Source organism: Eublepharis macularius, chromosome 13 (genome assembly GCF_028583425.1).
Source record: "Eublepharis macularius isolate TG4126 chromosome 13, MPM_Emac_v1.0, whole genome shotgun sequence".
NCBI lineage: Eukaryota > Metazoa > Chordata > Lepidosauria > Squamata > Eublepharidae > Eublepharis > Eublepharis macularius.
The window spans coordinates 20454697-20471568 of NC_072802.1; the positions used below are offsets into that span (position 1 = coordinate 20454697).

The window sequence follows — 16872 nt, forward strand, 5'->3', positions numbered from 1 at the left end:
CGACCCAAGTCAGGGACGCCCTAAAAAGCAAAAATCCTTCTTTTTAAAAGTAGGAGGTCCATCCCAATGAAGTCAACAGAAAGGAGTACATGGTCTGGTGAAAGAAGTGTAAGTTAGTAATTAGGCATGTAAAAAGTAAATTTGAGGAGCAGATTGCTAAAAGCACCAAGACAGACAATACAGATTTATTTAAATATATCCAGAGCAGGAAACCAGCCAGAGAAGTGATTCAGTCATTGCATGACCAAGGAATAAAAGATGGGGAGATGGCATGCTCAGAGAGGTGAAATGTAGCTGATTTTTTTTCAAACAGGGAAATGAACAGTACAGTGTGAAGTGGAAACATGGCTATGTTGCCGTGACACAACACTTTCAAAAGTGTTCCAAAAAGTGTTCATCTCCCTGAGTTTGCCACTCCATTCCACATGGGGGGAAATAGAAAACTAGGCAGCACTTCATCTGCCTAGGTTTACTGCTCTGTGCCATGGTCAGGAGTGGAAAAGAAGCCCCAAATCTAGAAAAAATCAGAAAAGTTTCAATTTACCCCCACCCCTCTAAATTTCCAATTTATGGCAGTGGCAATGCAATGGAAGGTTTAATCCACTCCAGTAATGCATCAATGTCACATATAATTTTTTTAAAATTTAAAAACCAAGGGAGAATAGGGGGGAGCGGAGAATGGAAGGAGAGGAAAAGGAAAACACATGGTGTGGCTAGGCAATCAAAACTGGCCAATCATGGGGACCTGGGATGGCAAAGGAGGGGCAGGAGAAGGGGGGGCAATAAAACTCAAACTGATTCATCCCCACAGAAAAATGCCCGGTAAACAGTGGGTTAAAAAAAATTGACAATAAGCATCCCCCCATAAAACAGAAAATTCACAGAAATGCTGGAATTACTGCTAATAGCTAGAAAACACATGGGGAAGAATACGAATAAGTTGATGTACTGTTGGCAACCGCCCACCAAAAGTAGCCTGTGGGGGAAAGCCCAGAATGTTCTCTGCTGGAAATTAAACTTGGTCCTGGTGCCTGCAAAGGTTATTTTGGTGACATATACTTTTCCAGAATCTAGGTTTCAGAAAGCACCTTGGGTCGAGAGACATTTTTACTTTTTTTCCCATCAGAAGCTTCATCACTTAGGTCTTTGTGCAACTTTTAAAAATCATCTCTTATTGCCGGAATTTATTGGTGAAACATATCAAAGCATGTTATTATCTGGGCCAGATGACATTTTCAGAATGATATTGCTATGAAACGGCTGCAGATAATCCTTTTTTCCCAGATGACAATAGATGCCTGTCAGTTTCAGGGAAATCCCTCCTCATGGCTACAACAGTAATCTGATCTCTTATGCATTCATTTACAAGCTCACGGCTCTGTTCAAGAATGAGAAGAAAATACTAAGTCCCTTAAACCATACGCTATGTCCCAGGGCATCCGGAATTTTCCAATTATTTTTAGCCTGCCTTCCATCCTGGAATTCAAGGCAGAGTACAGGTGGTCTCCCATTCTGCGGCTGATCAGATCCATAACAGCTTCATTTCAGCAAATGGTTGCATTGCATGCCTTCCAACCTGGACTTCATTTAGATTTCATGGCAAACTGATATGAGGAACAAAACTTGGTCAGTACACCAGACATAAATAACAAATAGCAGTTTGTGCATTGAACACCCCACTTCAGTTTGCTTCTTGCCTCTCTGTCACCTCCAAGCAAGGAAGTCATCTTCCCTATATAGCCATGGCTTTGGCTGGATGGTCATGAGGGCTGGTGGTACACAACAAACTACAGTTTGTGAATTTTAGCACTGCAACAAACCCCAGTTAGTACAGAGTGTAGCTAACAAATCTGCTATAGCTCCTAATTTGAGGTGCTGGTTTGATGCCAGCCAATGAAACCTGTTTTGCTGGACAATCTGCATTCAGACATTACAGCTAACTGGAGTTTAATCAAAACTGTGATTTATTATGAAATCTGAATGTATCCAAGGTAGAAAGACATGAACACATGAAGTTGCCTTATACTGAATCAGACCACTGGTCTATCAAGGTCGGTATTGTCTACTCTGATTGGCAGCAGCTCTTCAGGGTCTCAGGCAGATGTCTTTTACACCACCTACTATCTGACCATCTTAACTGAAGATGCCAGGGGTTGAACTTGGGACCTTCTGCATGCAAAGCAGATGCTCTACCACAGAGCCATGGCTTCCCTCTCCCAAATCATGAATGGCAAGATCTAGGCAAATGATTAACATTGCTAGAGAACAGTGCAGCCTGTTGCTCAGAGAGGAGCCCCAGAACTATTCTTGCACCATACCGGATAAAGCCTTGAGAGCTGCTGGAATCCAAAGAGGAGTCATTATCCACTATCTTATTGTTGCAGCTATTTTCTCTCTCAGCTTGGTGAAACTTTAATAGGAGCTGTTCATTTTGCTTAGATGTTGTGGCTGCGTCTCTGGCAGATGCCTCCAAATTAATCCAGCTCGTGAATTGCAAATTAACGGCTGGAACACATGAAGTGCTTTGTGTCGTCGAGCCATTAATATGATATCAGGATGTTATGTCAGAAAATGATGATAATTAAGGACCTGGCGTGGTAACCTTGAAGGACACTTGCGTGAGCAATTCCTTTACAGTCAACAGGGCTGCTCGCATGATGAAGGACTCCTCAAGCTAAGTAGGGCTTTTGGTGTCAGACCCTCATTAATTAAACACAAATTTCTTAGAATTTGTTAAAGAACCTATTAGCAATCGCACTAAATTGATATTTATCACCACTACGACACAGCTTCTACTGCAGAATAATTAAATCTCACAACTACTGTCAGAGGAGGGTTGGGTTTTTTCCCTTTAAGTTCCATTTTGCATGTTTTAAGAACCGGTGAAATATTTAAACATTTGTCCAGACTTTTGAAGAGGCAGAGTGGCCTTTCTCTGTACCATCCAAATCTTTGTATAAAGATTTTTGAAAGCAGGTGACTTCTGAAACAGGGCTGGGTTCTGACATTGGCTGATTCCACACACGTTGGATAATGCACTTTCAATGCACTTTATCAATCGTTTGAGGTGGATTTTTTGTTCCGCACATGAAAAAATCCATTCCAAATGATCTATAAAGAGGATTGGAAGCGTATTATCCAACGTGTGCGGAATCACTCATTGTTGCGAATATGATAAAACATATTTACTTCTGTTGAGTTGAAGACACATTGGCACATCCACTTCCACTGGCATGGAAACCATTACGTTAACAGAAGCGTCTTTTTAAAAAGTCGAGGCACCCGGTTCTGCAAAGAAATCCCATTGTATCCAAAGAGCTATTTCAGCTAATGCAAAGTATAGCCCTAGCACTAGAATGTTGGTGTAAATTGTATAACTTAATTGAATAATGATGTTAAAGCATGGTATTTCAAAATAGGAAATGATAAGCACTTGCAGCAGGATTGGGCTGTGTCCAGCGCTACCATTTGCACAATGATCCTTGCCAGGGATTTTTTCTGGGAAAAGAGGTGGTGGAACTCAGTGGGTTGCCCTTGGAGAAAATGGTCACATGGCTGGTGGCCCCGCCCCCTGATCTCCAGACAGGGGAGTTTAGATTGCCCTCCGCGCCACAGCGAGGAGGGCAATCTAAACTCCCCTCTGTCTGGAGATCAGGGGGCGGGGCCACCAGCCATGTGACCATTTTCAAGCGGTTCCAGAACTCCGTTCCACCGCGTTCCAGCTGAAAAAAAGCCCTGATCCTTGCATTAACAAAACATTGCTTAGCTGGAAATGAACTCTACTGATGTTTTGTTGGATAACTACCACAAAATCTTTCATATACCAGAAGAAATATGAAAACAAAAGCCAACCAAAGGCTACCTCTCACAGGGATGAGCACATGTACTCTTGCTTGGGCGCCTTGTCTCTTTCTTCATCAGCCAATGGATTTTGGAATGTGTATAGTTTGCTACAGTTTCAGTCTGCATCTTTTTTCTTTCTTCATGGGTTACTGATGTGCATGACTGTACATGTGCATTGATTTAAAAACCATGCAAAGGGGATGTGATTGCAGGAGAGGGGGAGTATTCTGGTTCCTACCAGTTGAATGTATTTATTTGTTTTAGAACTTTCTTCCAGCAGTGTACAAGATTGCATCTAAAACTGAAAAGTGACATGACTTGAAACTGAACACTGAAAGTTATGATGGTCGAGGTACTCTTAAGGCAGGCAGATGTTGATTCTGTGACCATTCTAATCATCACAGATAACCTTCACCCCACCCACCATACTGCAAAAAAGCAATCAGCATGTAATCAAAGCAGGAACTCTGTTCAGCTTATTTTTGCGTGGTTTTCTAATGCATGGGAGCTTGTGTGCAATAGATCAGTGAAACACTACACAAAAAGAGCATTGAGACAATTGCAAGTCCACTCATATCAAGATCACTTTTTTTTTCAGTGTTTGCTTAACTGCATTAGTAACGTGGTGGGAAGATTCAAATATGCTAAAGGAACTGGAAACTACAGCAAATTGTGTCTGTTGGAACAGAAAAAGGAATTGAACAATGAAAACCCACCCATCCTTATTTATAGAGAGCAAAATTTGCATAATACCCCTTGCATTTTTTTGCAGACTCTGATCTCAAATGCACTGTCACACTGTCCATTAGTAAAAATGTTAATGATGAAATATTCATGATTTTGAATTCTACCAGTAAGCAACTTTGGCGTAGTTTGGTCTTTGTTCTATTCTGTGTGGTACTGTTAAGGCAAAACTGCATTTCATCCTGTTGTTATTGTTCCTCGACCTTTTTTAACAGAATGCAGCACTGGAGCTGTGCATCTGTCAAGTGCCTACTTAACTCTTTCCCAAATGGCATTTTCCCCTCTCTAGAATCCCCCCACAACTGCTTTTACCCATACTATTGTGGAATTATCAGTAGATTTCCCATAGGAAGGGTAAAAGCCACTTGGTAGTGGTGATTTTTGGCTTTGAAAATTGCATGAAGAAAATGGATTAAATAAACAGCCTTTGCTCCATGTCATCCCCTGAAGAATCACCGCCTACATGGCTGCAGACTTCTGCTTTAGAAAAAGGTCAGGGAAAATAATTTTAGAACGATACACACAAGCTGTGGTTCTGCCCTTAAACTGACCCCATAACAGAGGAAAGATGATCCTAAAATCCTTTACACAGCAACGGGCATATTTCAAGAATTAAGCATTTTGCTTCTCTGGATACATTTGGATGAATAGCTGCTACAAGCCAAAAAAAAGAGGTTAATTGCAACAGCTATTATGTATGGAAGTCTGAGGATATGGAAACCCTCACCCAGGAGAAAGCATCATGTGCCAAATCCCGTAGAAGTTGCTGATGTGCTTGCTAACGACTGACTTGCAAAGGTTCCGGAGTACAGTTTGGAAACGGTTCACACATTGGAGCAGTGTTTGCAAATAGACAAATGGTATGACAATTTTAGAGCTTGAATGTTTGGGCTTTCAAGCTGTTTGGCTGGCTCCAAAAGCGGCACCATCTTCTTGTGTGCTTAGCTCATGGGGAAGGAAAAACCCTTCCCCCCTGCCCTCTCCCACTGGAAAATTTCATTGTACACTGCTCAGGGACAAAAATGGGGCAGAAATTATGTTCCCCTCAGAAGTATCAGGAATAGACATGAGCATGAACAGAAAAAAAACCCCTAAACATGGTGTTCGTTGTTTGTTGCCATCCACGAACAACAAACAACGAACATTGATGAACATGACCTGGAACCTGAAGAGGTAGATCCTTATCCCACCACACACAGAGAAAATTCAGGCTCCAATGCACTCTCCCTGTCTCTCTCTCAAAATGCCACTAACAACTGACTCTCCCTCTCCACTGTCTGCAAAACCAGAGCTGGGAGCCCCCCTCCCCCCTGTGCTTTGCTTCCTTGTAACAAATTTGGAGCTCCACACTTGGAAGGAAGACCTCCCTATCAAGCTAAATTGGGCTTAGATTGGGGTTTCCAGGGCAACAGCAGGAGTTCAGACAGAGTTCAGGCAGTCCCTGCCTCCGGTTGCCAAGGGAATTGATTGCAGGCGCCAGACTGTCTGGCTTGACGAACAGCAACGAACAGCAACGAACAGCAACAAAGGAGGCTTGCAATGACCATCTGTTCATTTAGAATGGGGCCTCAGGAACAGCTTGTTCACGAACAGCTGATTGGTCTGTTCGTGGCTTTTTTTAGTTTGTATTGCTATTTGTGCCCATCTCTAATCAGGAACAGGTTTCTGTCTCTCAGTCTCCCCACCAAAACCAAATTCGCCTTTTGCTAGATGCCCCAATCTTCCCAGAAGAATCAATGTACAGAGAAGCAGGTTTCCATGTCTGCAACTAATACCTTCTGTATTTGAATCTCCATCAGTATCCACTTTTTCATGCTCCAGGCTCCATTTATTTATTTATTTTATTTACAGTCTGCCTTTCTCACTGAGACTCAAGGTGGTTTACAGACTAATCCATTAATAGCCATTAAAATGTCTGGGTGCTTGAGGGGCAGGCATTGCAGTACAGGTCGTTGCATATTGCTGATGCTTGGGGCTGGGTCACACATCTTTCTGAAAACTGATTCTTCCTTCTTTGCACTCATAATATTCATGAACATTCTATGACATCACAGCATAATCCATCAATAGTAGCATTCAGGCAAAATCACAGAGAAGCAACCAGGGGGGCAGGCAAAAAACACTCATCTAAGTCTGTTGAAGTCAATGAGCTGAGAAGGTTGTAACTCTGCTTAGAACTGCACAGTGAGTCTGTCTTATTAGCCCGCTGTTTTTGGTGTCCGATGCTGAGTGTTTATTTTCTTATTCTTGTAGAAATCATTGCTCAAAGTGAATGTAAGTGTTCAGCTTCCTTCCCGTTAGAGCTACCAAAATGCTGATTTGGGTTCTTTCTGTGGTCTTCTTTTCCTGTCGAGAGCTTATTCTTCATCGTGTTTGGGGACTTTTTTTTTTTTTTTTGCTATTGACATCTTCAACCCCCAAATGCTAACCATCATTTTTTTCTCCTTTCTGCAGAGAGCAGGCGACACAGTCGGCGGAGATTCTGAAAGGTAACTCGCTTTGCCTTCTTGCTTTTGGACTATATTTATAGAGCTGCTGCCAGCTGTATTAATTAGAGCTTCGAAAATTTGGTTGTGATTTGCAATCTCCCCAGAACTCCATGCTTGTGAGAGAGTGTGAATAGGTGCCAAATTGCAGGCAGGAGATAATTAGCATGGTTCAAAACATCACTTGACCGCATCACCTGATGATAGTGCAAAGGAAAAGGAGGATAGGATTGAAACCATTAAAGCGGTTTTTAAAACATGAAAATAGCTTTTGGTTGGAAGAAAAAGGTTTAATGAGAAAGTTAAGAGAGAGCACATATTAACCTGCTTCTTCTCTGAATACCGATCACGTACCCCTTCGCCCTTTCTGTTGAGAGTTTCTGTTAGCAAAAACACTTGCAACATGAGATATGCCACCTAAAAGTTTGATCATCCTGTTTTGGAAAGCACCACAACATAAAATAAAAATCCTGTGTTCAGTTCTTTTTTACAAATATTCATGGGTGTAAATTGAACTGTGACAGTCTTAATTCTTTCCATAAACTATTGAGCCTGTGGTCCACTTAGGGCTACGAGCTGTCCAGAATCTTCACATTAAGTCTCAGAAAGCTGGAAGGCAACATGCCCAACAGTACTGGACTCTCCCCACCAGCATTTCACAGAAGCATGCCCCTCTTTTCATCTAATACCCCTGTTCCCATAAAAAGGATCACTGCTTGAATACTGCAATCCTTCCTAACATTTGTTCGGGAAACTCTGGGAAAGGAGGTGATCCTTGAAGAACGATAACTTTAGTAATTCATGCTAACAAAATGTTAACAAGACAGCCTCAGTAGATTGAAATTCAGATACTGATTTACCAGGGATCTACTTTGTCACTCTCATGCATAAGTACAGCTTGCATTCTCCAACCATTGGTAATGTTCTTGGCTCCCCCAGAGCTATTCTCTCACCCAAGCTGAAGATTTTTAGAATGTGCCAAAGACACATTGTGACTTGTCCTGCTTTCAAATTTATCTTCCCGGTTGTCCCTGAAAACAGCCTCTCATCTGCCTTGAGGTTGGCTGCCTCCAATATGCCTGCATTCTGGTGTTCTGAGATAAGCTTCCAAAGTTCTCATGAGAGATGTTCAAATGTACTGTTTTCAGATTCTAGAGGGCTGGTGTGTTGCTTCAAAAATAAACAGGAGTATTGTGGCACCTTAAAGCTTAACATGTGTTTATTCTAGCACAGCACGATTCGAGTCCAGTAGCCCCTTAAAGACCTACAAGATTTCCAGGCTCATAAGCTTTCAAGAACCAAGATCTCAGGTATCTGACGAAGGGAGCTTGACTCTTGGAAGCTTCTACCATGGAAATTTTGTTGGTCTGTAAGGGGCTACTGGACTCAAATCTTGCTCATCTGATGCATACCAATGTGGCAACCCACCTGAAACTATTATTCGAACATAAACTGTCATGGATTAGAGCCCACTCCTCAAAGACATGTAGGGAGTCCTCCTCACTATTTTCCAGCAAAAGAACTTCAAAGGCAAACTTCTGGGTAGGAATTCATGAAGAAGTTTGATATCCCTCAAGAAATTAAGCAAGGATCAAGATTATCCAGCCTTTACAGTTTTGCAAAACTAAAGAGACTATGTGATCAACAGTTACTGCTAGAGATGGGCATGAACCCAGAAAATTCCAAACCGTGTAGTTCGTGGGTCGTCGTGTTTCATGAACCACAAACTTTCATGAATTTGCTCCAGTTCATGAACCAGTTTGTTCAGTTCATGAAAACGTCATTTCTGGGTCAGCAGAAGGTCTTCAGAGAGCCCATCCCCTCCCCGTTGCCTAGGGAACTGATTGATCAGCATCTGGACTGGACTAAAATTCGTCACGGTTCATGAGAAATGAGCTCCCATGAACCTCCGGTTTGCAAACCATGAACTGACCCAGTTTGTGATGAACTTTGGTTCGTATTTCGGTTTGTGCCCACCTCTAGTTACTGCTATTGTGAAAAAGTGCAAGAATCCAGTAGGACCTATAAGACTAACAAAATTAGTGGTAGGGTATGAGCTTTCGTGAGCCACATTTCACTTCTTCAGATACCAGTATCTGAAGAAGTAAGCTGTGGCTCACGAAAGCTCATACCCTACCACTAATTCTATTAGTCTTATAGGTGCTACTGGACTCTTGCTGTTTTCAACTACTACAGACAGACTAACACGGCTACTCATCTTGCTATTGAGAACAGTTTGTATTTTGAATTTAACATAATTACATCTCAATTACATCTCAATAATTACATCTCTACTTTGAATTTGACATAGTTACATGTCTTTGAATTTGACATAATTACATCTGAACTTATATTTTGTGCCTTTTCATGAGTTTGTTGTTTACCACCTTTTTTCTTAATAACCTGAGATATGGATGTCTGCTTGGTGAGGTGATTCACCAGACCAAGTGGGCCATAGTTCAAGAAAGTTTATGCTAGAATAAAAACTTGCGCATCTTTGAGGTGCCATAAGATTCCTATTTATTTTGACTGTGTTCAGATGTTTCAAATTATCTGGGAGTTTTGGACTAAATGCATCTTAAATGTCAGTTTTCAATCTGTTGTAGAAGTACCTTGATAATTTTGATATTCCTGTGAGTGTGCCATTTACCTTTAAATATAGGTTAATGTGTTTTTCCATTCTTGCACTTAATGAGATTAGAGAGGCTTTGTTTTTGTGTATCTTCTGAAACAGATTTCAGCTATAGACTAATCTCTGTCTTTATAAAAACATATTCAATGAAATTTGAGGTCGATGCATTTTGACGGTTTGTCTGCCCTTCAGAGAGCTTTGCCTCACCACTCTTTTGAAAGGATGGTGCAGTCAATCATAGTTCCATTAAGGCCGAAAGAAAAACATTTGCTATCGAACGCTCAGGGCATTATGTTACTTCAGATGGTCAATGTCAAAAGTTGAAAACCAAAATGTAGGTTGAGATGGATGGTTTACCAGGCCGAGTTTTACTGTTAAGAACTCTTTCAAATATTCAGAGCTGATCTGAGTTCTCTGAGGAGAATAGCTGAGGTCAGTGGCCCAAATAAAGCAAAATGTAAAAAAATGAAGTAATCATTCACAAAAAGGAATAATCCTTGCTCCAGAGTTTTATGAAGAACATGAAATGTTGTTGTAGTGCTGAGAAATGTTATATAAGAGGTTTCACCAATTCATTTTTGTTGGTTTGGGTACAGTATACTGCTTCTTCAAGCGGCTAGGCCAGAGGGCCTCAGCACAAGCAGGAGAATAGGAGGGAAACAGCTTCATGCACCTAACAGTAGTAACTTGCAAGATGGCCTACATAGACTGTTCAAACTAGGTCAGGATAAGCCTGAGTCTAGTGTAGAGTCTTGCCAGGTCCTGGCACTGCCCACCTACAGTTGGCAATCTCCTGATGATGCACCCCTTTTCACACAGATTGCCAGCTGATCAACAGGAGGAGGCAGGCTGGCAAAATGTACCTGCACCCACACACACACACACACACACCTCCTGCTGGTTGCCTGAGAGGACCTGGCAATCCTACTTGAGGACAAGGAACAGAATAAAGATTGTTCTACTTCCTTTTCAAGCCAAGTTGTCTGCCCAGAAATGTTAAAAAATAAACCATTAAGTTAAGGAATCCGGATGTTGGACTACCTATCCCACCTAGGATTGCCAGGTGCCCCCCCCCCCCGCCAGTAGAGTAAGGGGGCAATGTCCTCTCATCTGAGTGAAGCGTGCTTATGCTCCTGCCAGGTGCGACAATGTCACTTCTGGAAGTGACATCATAGTGCCCGGTGGGAGCTTGTCTGCTGCGTACTGGCCCAGGAGGTTTTTTGTCAGGTGTGATATCACTTCTGGAAGTAACATCACAGAGCCCGGCGGGCACTCACCCACTGCATATTGGCCCAGGAGGTTTTTTGCCTCCCAGGCCCGTTCCTTGGGCCTTTTCCCCCCACCGAGGTAAGTGGCGGTGGGGGACAAAGGCTAGAAGCAGGGGATCCCCCATCCCCACCAGGGAACTGACAACACTAATCCCACCCTCTATTTTTATCATTTGTATCTTGCTTAGGGTTGCCAGCCCATGGCAGACAAGACACAGTGAGTGAGAGTATAAATGGAGGGAAATGGTACGGCACTAGCAACACGATGACACTTCTGGCAAATACCCAGAACTGACATCACATTGCTGGCATGATGTCAAGTCAATGCTCTAGAATTTGGGCAAAACTCTGTGATAAAACCATAGAGTTTTGACCAAATTCTAGAGCATTGTCATGCTGACAACCTGATGTCATTTCCAGGTATTCAACTGAAGTGATGTCATACTGCTGGTTCTCTGCCATTAAAAAAAATATTTTTCCTCCCATTGGTCCTCATTGGGCTGGTGGGCAATGAAAAGGGGGAGCACGAGGGCTCCCACTGAAGCTGGAGACCTGGTCCCCCTAATCTTGCCCTACCTTCTAGAAGCTCATGGTGATCTCATTTTATTTTCACAACTTAATGAGGTAGGTTGAGCTAAGTGTTGGTGACTTGCCAAAGAGTTTAAAGGGATGGCATGGATTTGAACCAATGTCTTGTTTAACTAAACTTACTCAAGGAGAACCAGTACCGTTGGGACTTTTGGCTATGTGGGGCCTCAGGAAAGCTCCCCCCCAATCTCTGCTCCCCCCATCTCTGCCCCCCCCCCGGGTCGGCATTGTTGGCTGCATCACATTCCTTGTCTTCCATCCTTCCCTCTCTCCTACTTTCCTCCATTAACAGCATTCCTAAGGAGGAAGCATGTGGACGTTTGCTTAGCATTCTGCTCTGCTCTCCCTCCCTCCTCCCCAATTCCTTTCCTTTAGTCTTCCGCTGAAACCGTTTGAGTTCATTCATGGTCTTTGGCTTCAGCAAGTGTCAAGTAAAGCCTAACGGCATGGAGCCCCAACGTCTCTGTTTAAAGGATTTAGGGAAAGTTGTTTGCCTTTGAAAATTGCTATTGGTCAACGTAGGACCATACTGCTCGAGAGCACTATGGGACCAGGATTTGACTGAGTTCCTCTATTTACCCCTCCACAGAATGGAAGTTCTGCAAAATTTCAGAATTTCACTCTGTAGATGCTCAGAAGCAGGCAGTGTCTTCCCAAGCCTACCTGTCTTCCTGCTAGAACAACTACCCTGGGGTGTATAACATAAAACAGCTGCAAGGGCTGAAGTTGCAGTTCAATCCCAAGTGAACATCTCAGGTAGGATGGCCTGGGAAAGGCCTTTCTCTGCTGGAGATCCTGGGCAACTGGACTACTCAGAGTAGGCAATACTGTGCAAGTTTGACTGCATCAGCATCAGGTTGTATCATGTATTAGCACAGATAGTTCTTTGAGAATGATGTGATGGCCAAAACTGTCCATTATGGCTATGGCAAGGGCAATTCATCCTGCAGAAGCTATTTTCTGTGGTGACCATGTGATCATCATACCATATGCTAGGACTTTCCTACTCAAGGGTAAGGATAACTCAATAGGCAATCAGCATCTGGTTGGTTTGTTCAGAGCTTTCCCCATCTAATTTTATATATTTAATGGGAAATGTAAATTACCTTCTTGAAGAGGCTTGCAGACGAAACAATCTCCGCCTTGGATTATGAACAAATCTGAGCAGCCCTGCTGTGTTGTTTAAATGAAACAACTATTTTTTTTCTAAGCTTTCATTTTTACCCTAATTAACAAACCACAAACTGAAGAAATACTGGCGCCATAATTACAGAAATGTTTGCCCGATTGTCAGCTTAATACATTTATTTAATGGACCTGAGTGTGCATTGCGATGAATTGTCACTGGGTGGCTGTTCAAATGAACAGAGTCTCTTTGGGCTCATTTTTGAAGGCAACAGTCAGAGCTTTATTAAGATTTCTTTGTAATCCACATGCTTGGAGAGCTCATTTCACTTCTGCACGCCTTAGCTATACCTCCACATGAAGAACATGCCTTATTTTAGTCTGCTTTCAGAGTTGTTTGAGATGTTCCCACGCAAATATATCCAGTGTGGCAGGCATAAGCGTTGGTTGTTATCTTTAACACATGGGATCAAGGTGTTCCAAGGATCACTCACTCCTGTATGAACGTGCCTGATAATTAAGATAATCCTGCCAAGTGTGCCCCTAGGTTCGAAGGGCATTTCTATGGTATTGGTTTGGTGGGAACCTTCCAACAGAGCCTCACCTGACTCTAGGTGGGGCCTGGAAATCTCTCAGAATTGCATTGGATCTCCAGACTACAGAGATCAGTTTCTCTGAAGAAAATGATCTCTTTGGAGGGTAGACCCTATGGCATTATAACTGCTGATGTTCTTCCCCTCCCCAAAATCCACCCTCCCCAGACTACATCCCCAAATCTCCAGGAATTTCCCAACCCAGAGTTGGCAACTCTAGCCATAGACCCTTCAGGACTCTGTTTTTCACCTCTGCCTGGCAGACAGCTGGCTCCCCCCCCCCCCCGAAACTTGACTCCTTGAGACCCAGACCCTGCCTGGACCCTTTGAGCCCGTGGGCACATATGGAATTCTGACACAGTGTACTGGGCACAGCAGCAAAATGGCTACCACAAACTGGACCCAATGGCAGCTCAAGTATGCGCTTTAGCATACTTGGATTAAAAACTTCAGCATACTTGTAATAAAAACTTCAGCATACTTGTAATAAAAACTCAGACTCGTAATAAAAAAAAAAGAATGTGCTTAATTTATTCTGCATAATAATACTAAGAATCAGATGCATTTTTAAGGCCTGCTTTAGAACCATTCTCTGTCGGGGGAAAGCACAGCAAAATGCATTCTTCCTCTCTGTCCGCTAGGAAATGCCCTGAGTCATTGGTATTTCAGCTTAGCAGTCACCAGTCTAAAAAGCAGCAGGAACTAGAAAGGAGAAAAAGAGCTTTCTCGAGCACAGCTGGGCTCCCTCCAGGCTGCTGACCCTGAAAGAACGTCGGCTGTAGCCAAGTCAGCAGCAGGCTGGCTCTTCTGTTACCAGCGGCTGCTAACACCACAAACGCAGGCGAGGGGGGGAGGAATCTCAGATCAGAAGGCCTTGGAAGAGGCCGTGTTACCATCATGCCTCAGCACTCAGACTGTGGTCTAGCTCCAACAGCTTTCCGGATTTGATCCATTTTCCAAATAATTTCTTTTCCAGCAGAGCGTGTGGGAGTCTGATGTCACTAAACGTCAGACTTTCTGGGCCCCGCAGCATGTTGCAAAGACCCTGTTGATTTAAATGCTGTGAAGGCACATGCATAGAAGCCATGGGCAACTGCCTACAATATCCTGAGCCATTTGGTTTGCTGTCATTAGCCAAGAAGGATATAGTCCCCGCTCTCACAAGCAATGAGGGGCAGTATTGAGTTAGCTATAGAGGAGAAAGCAGGATTGACATAGGAGATCTTTGTAACATTTTCTTTATTTACTAATAAACAGGAAAGAGCCCTGTGGCGCAGAGTGGTAAGCTGCAGTACTGCAGCCCAAGCTCTGCTCACGACCTGAGTTCGATCCCGGCGGAAGCCGGGTTCAAGTAGCCAGCTCAAGGTTGACTCAGCCTTCCATCCTTCCGAGGTCGGTAAAATGAGTACCCAGTTTCCTGGGGGTAAAGTGTAGATGACTGGGGAAGGCAATGGCAAACCACCCCGTAACAAAAAGTCTGCCAAGAAAACATCGTGATGTGACATCCCCCCATGGGTCAGTAATGGCTCGGTGCTTGCACAGGGGACTACCTTTACCTTTACTAATAAACAGGAAAGGGGATAAGGAAACGGATATGGCTGGAGAGAGCCCCGGCATGTAGCCTGGGCCGTCTCCTCTTCCCAATTTAAGCCAACGTCAGACAGAAACTCTCAGTGTCCCCTTTCCCTCTGGCAACTGGCAACTGTTTCTTACGCATACGCACATATAACTTTACCCCGCCAGCAGGAAGGGTGGCCTCTTTTCTAAAGTCTGACAGGCTTTTCATCCAAAAACACAGAGAGGGTGTCATTTTCAAGTGACCATCTCATAACCATCCGCTCCCATCAGCCAACTTTCCTCACCTATTCATCAGCAACCCACCTAAGAAAACCACGATCAGCCCCAAGCCTGCTGCTGGCTGTGCCTGTTCTTTGGCCCCCTGGGGCCAGTAGCCTCTTAACGACCACCTTCCCTTTGCCGTACCCAGTGAATTGTGAGAGATGAAGGCTGGGAGCCGCTGTATTTATTTATTTATTTAGATGTTTATACCCAACTTTTCCCCCAATAGTGACGCAAAGCAGCTTTCTACACTCCTCCACCTTATCCTCACAACAAAAACTTGCAGGGGGGTGTAGGCTAGGTTTACAAAGACTGGCCCAAAGTCACCCAGTGAGCTTCCATGGCAGAGTGAGGTTTCAAACCTTAGCCTCCCAAACCCTAGCTCAGCTGTCTAACCACTATCCCACACTTCCTCTGAGTTACCATGGTTCTTGCAGATTGGAGCAATGCAAACAAAGAATCCTTTCTAACTTTTATGTCAAACCTGGATAGCTCAGGCAAGCCTGATCTTGTCAGATCTTGGAAGTTAAGCAGGATTGGCCTTGGTGAGTTATTGGATGGGAGACTTCTAACGAAGACCAGGGTTGCAGAGGCAGGCAGTAGCAAACCACTTCTGCTAGCCTTTTGCCATAAAAACCCCAACAGAGGTCACCATAAGTCAGCTATGACTTGATGCCACGTTCCACCACCACACATGTCAAACATGGACACTTATTGAGCACCCCAGTGGGGAAATGTGTGTGCTTCCAGTATGGGTACCCACATTTTCCCAGTGTTTCAGGAGTAGCGGTCTGGTTTGTGGTTGAACAGAGACTGCAGCAGGACATCCATCTATGAGGAGCAGCTCCGTCTGTATCACTGATGAAGTCTCTTTAAAAGTTTTCATTTCATTGTAGTCTCAAAACAGTTAATCCTTTTGTTGTTGCTGTAACGTGTAGGTGTTTTCTCTCTTCTTTTTTTTTCTTGTTTCCGTTGCTTTCAATGAGCGACACATTTCCATCTGTAACTTCCCCCCAACCAGTTGTGATGCAGTTCCCAGGGACTGTAGCGCTTGCCCAAGGACTTATCCCAGCCAAATTGCAGGCAGAATGGAGAAAAGATCTCCGTTTAATAGGCAATTGAAATTCTGACTTTCCGATCAGCCAGAGCCAGATGAAAAGAAGAAAGTGGGCATCGATACCAAGCCCTTGTTCAAAACATTTTTATACCTGCTGGTTTTTCTGATAGCTTCAGTCAGCATCGTGGCATGCAGCTTGAACTAATCCAATCTAATTTAGCTCTGTATCATACTTTGTCAGATCCAGCCTATAAACTCACATAGGGGCAATTTCCACCCTCCTTTTGTGAATATAACTCCAATTTAGCACAAGAAGCATTGTACTCATTCCCTTTTGTACGTTAAATATCACTCAAAAGATGGAGAATGCCGAATCTTAGAAACGTTTTTGGTATTCCCAACAAATAATGTGATCCTCCATATATTTGCTTGCAAATCCCTCGAGATCACCTGTTTTTCCTACAAGGACACTTCTTTGTACAAAAGGTATACAAAAAACAACTTGCCTGTGACAAGCTCAACTCCCTTGTTCATGTGTAGATTTCTGTTCCTAGGCTGCTTCCGAACAGGGATTTTTCCCTGGATGGAAAAGGCAGTCCGTGTTGCTATGAGGAGGGAGCAGAGCAAAGCTCTGCTTTCTAAATGGCAAAAGGGAACCAGTTGCAGGGCTCCCCCCACCCCTTCCCTGCTGAGCTGC

General features: G+C 43.5%; 1 protein-coding gene across 1 annotated transcript in view; it reads left to right on the forward strand.

The window, feature by feature from the left end:
- Nucleotides 1-16872, forward strand: part of LOC129341262 (connector enhancer of kinase suppressor of ras 2-like) — a 531721-nt gene that overhangs the window by 427919 nt on the left and 86930 nt on the right. The window contains exon 14 of the mRNA XM_054996377.1: nucleotides 7042-7076. Within this exon, the coding sequence (XP_054852352.1) occupies nucleotides 7042-7076 (35 nt within the window). The remainder of the gene's footprint in view (nucleotides 1-7041; nucleotides 7077-16872) is intronic.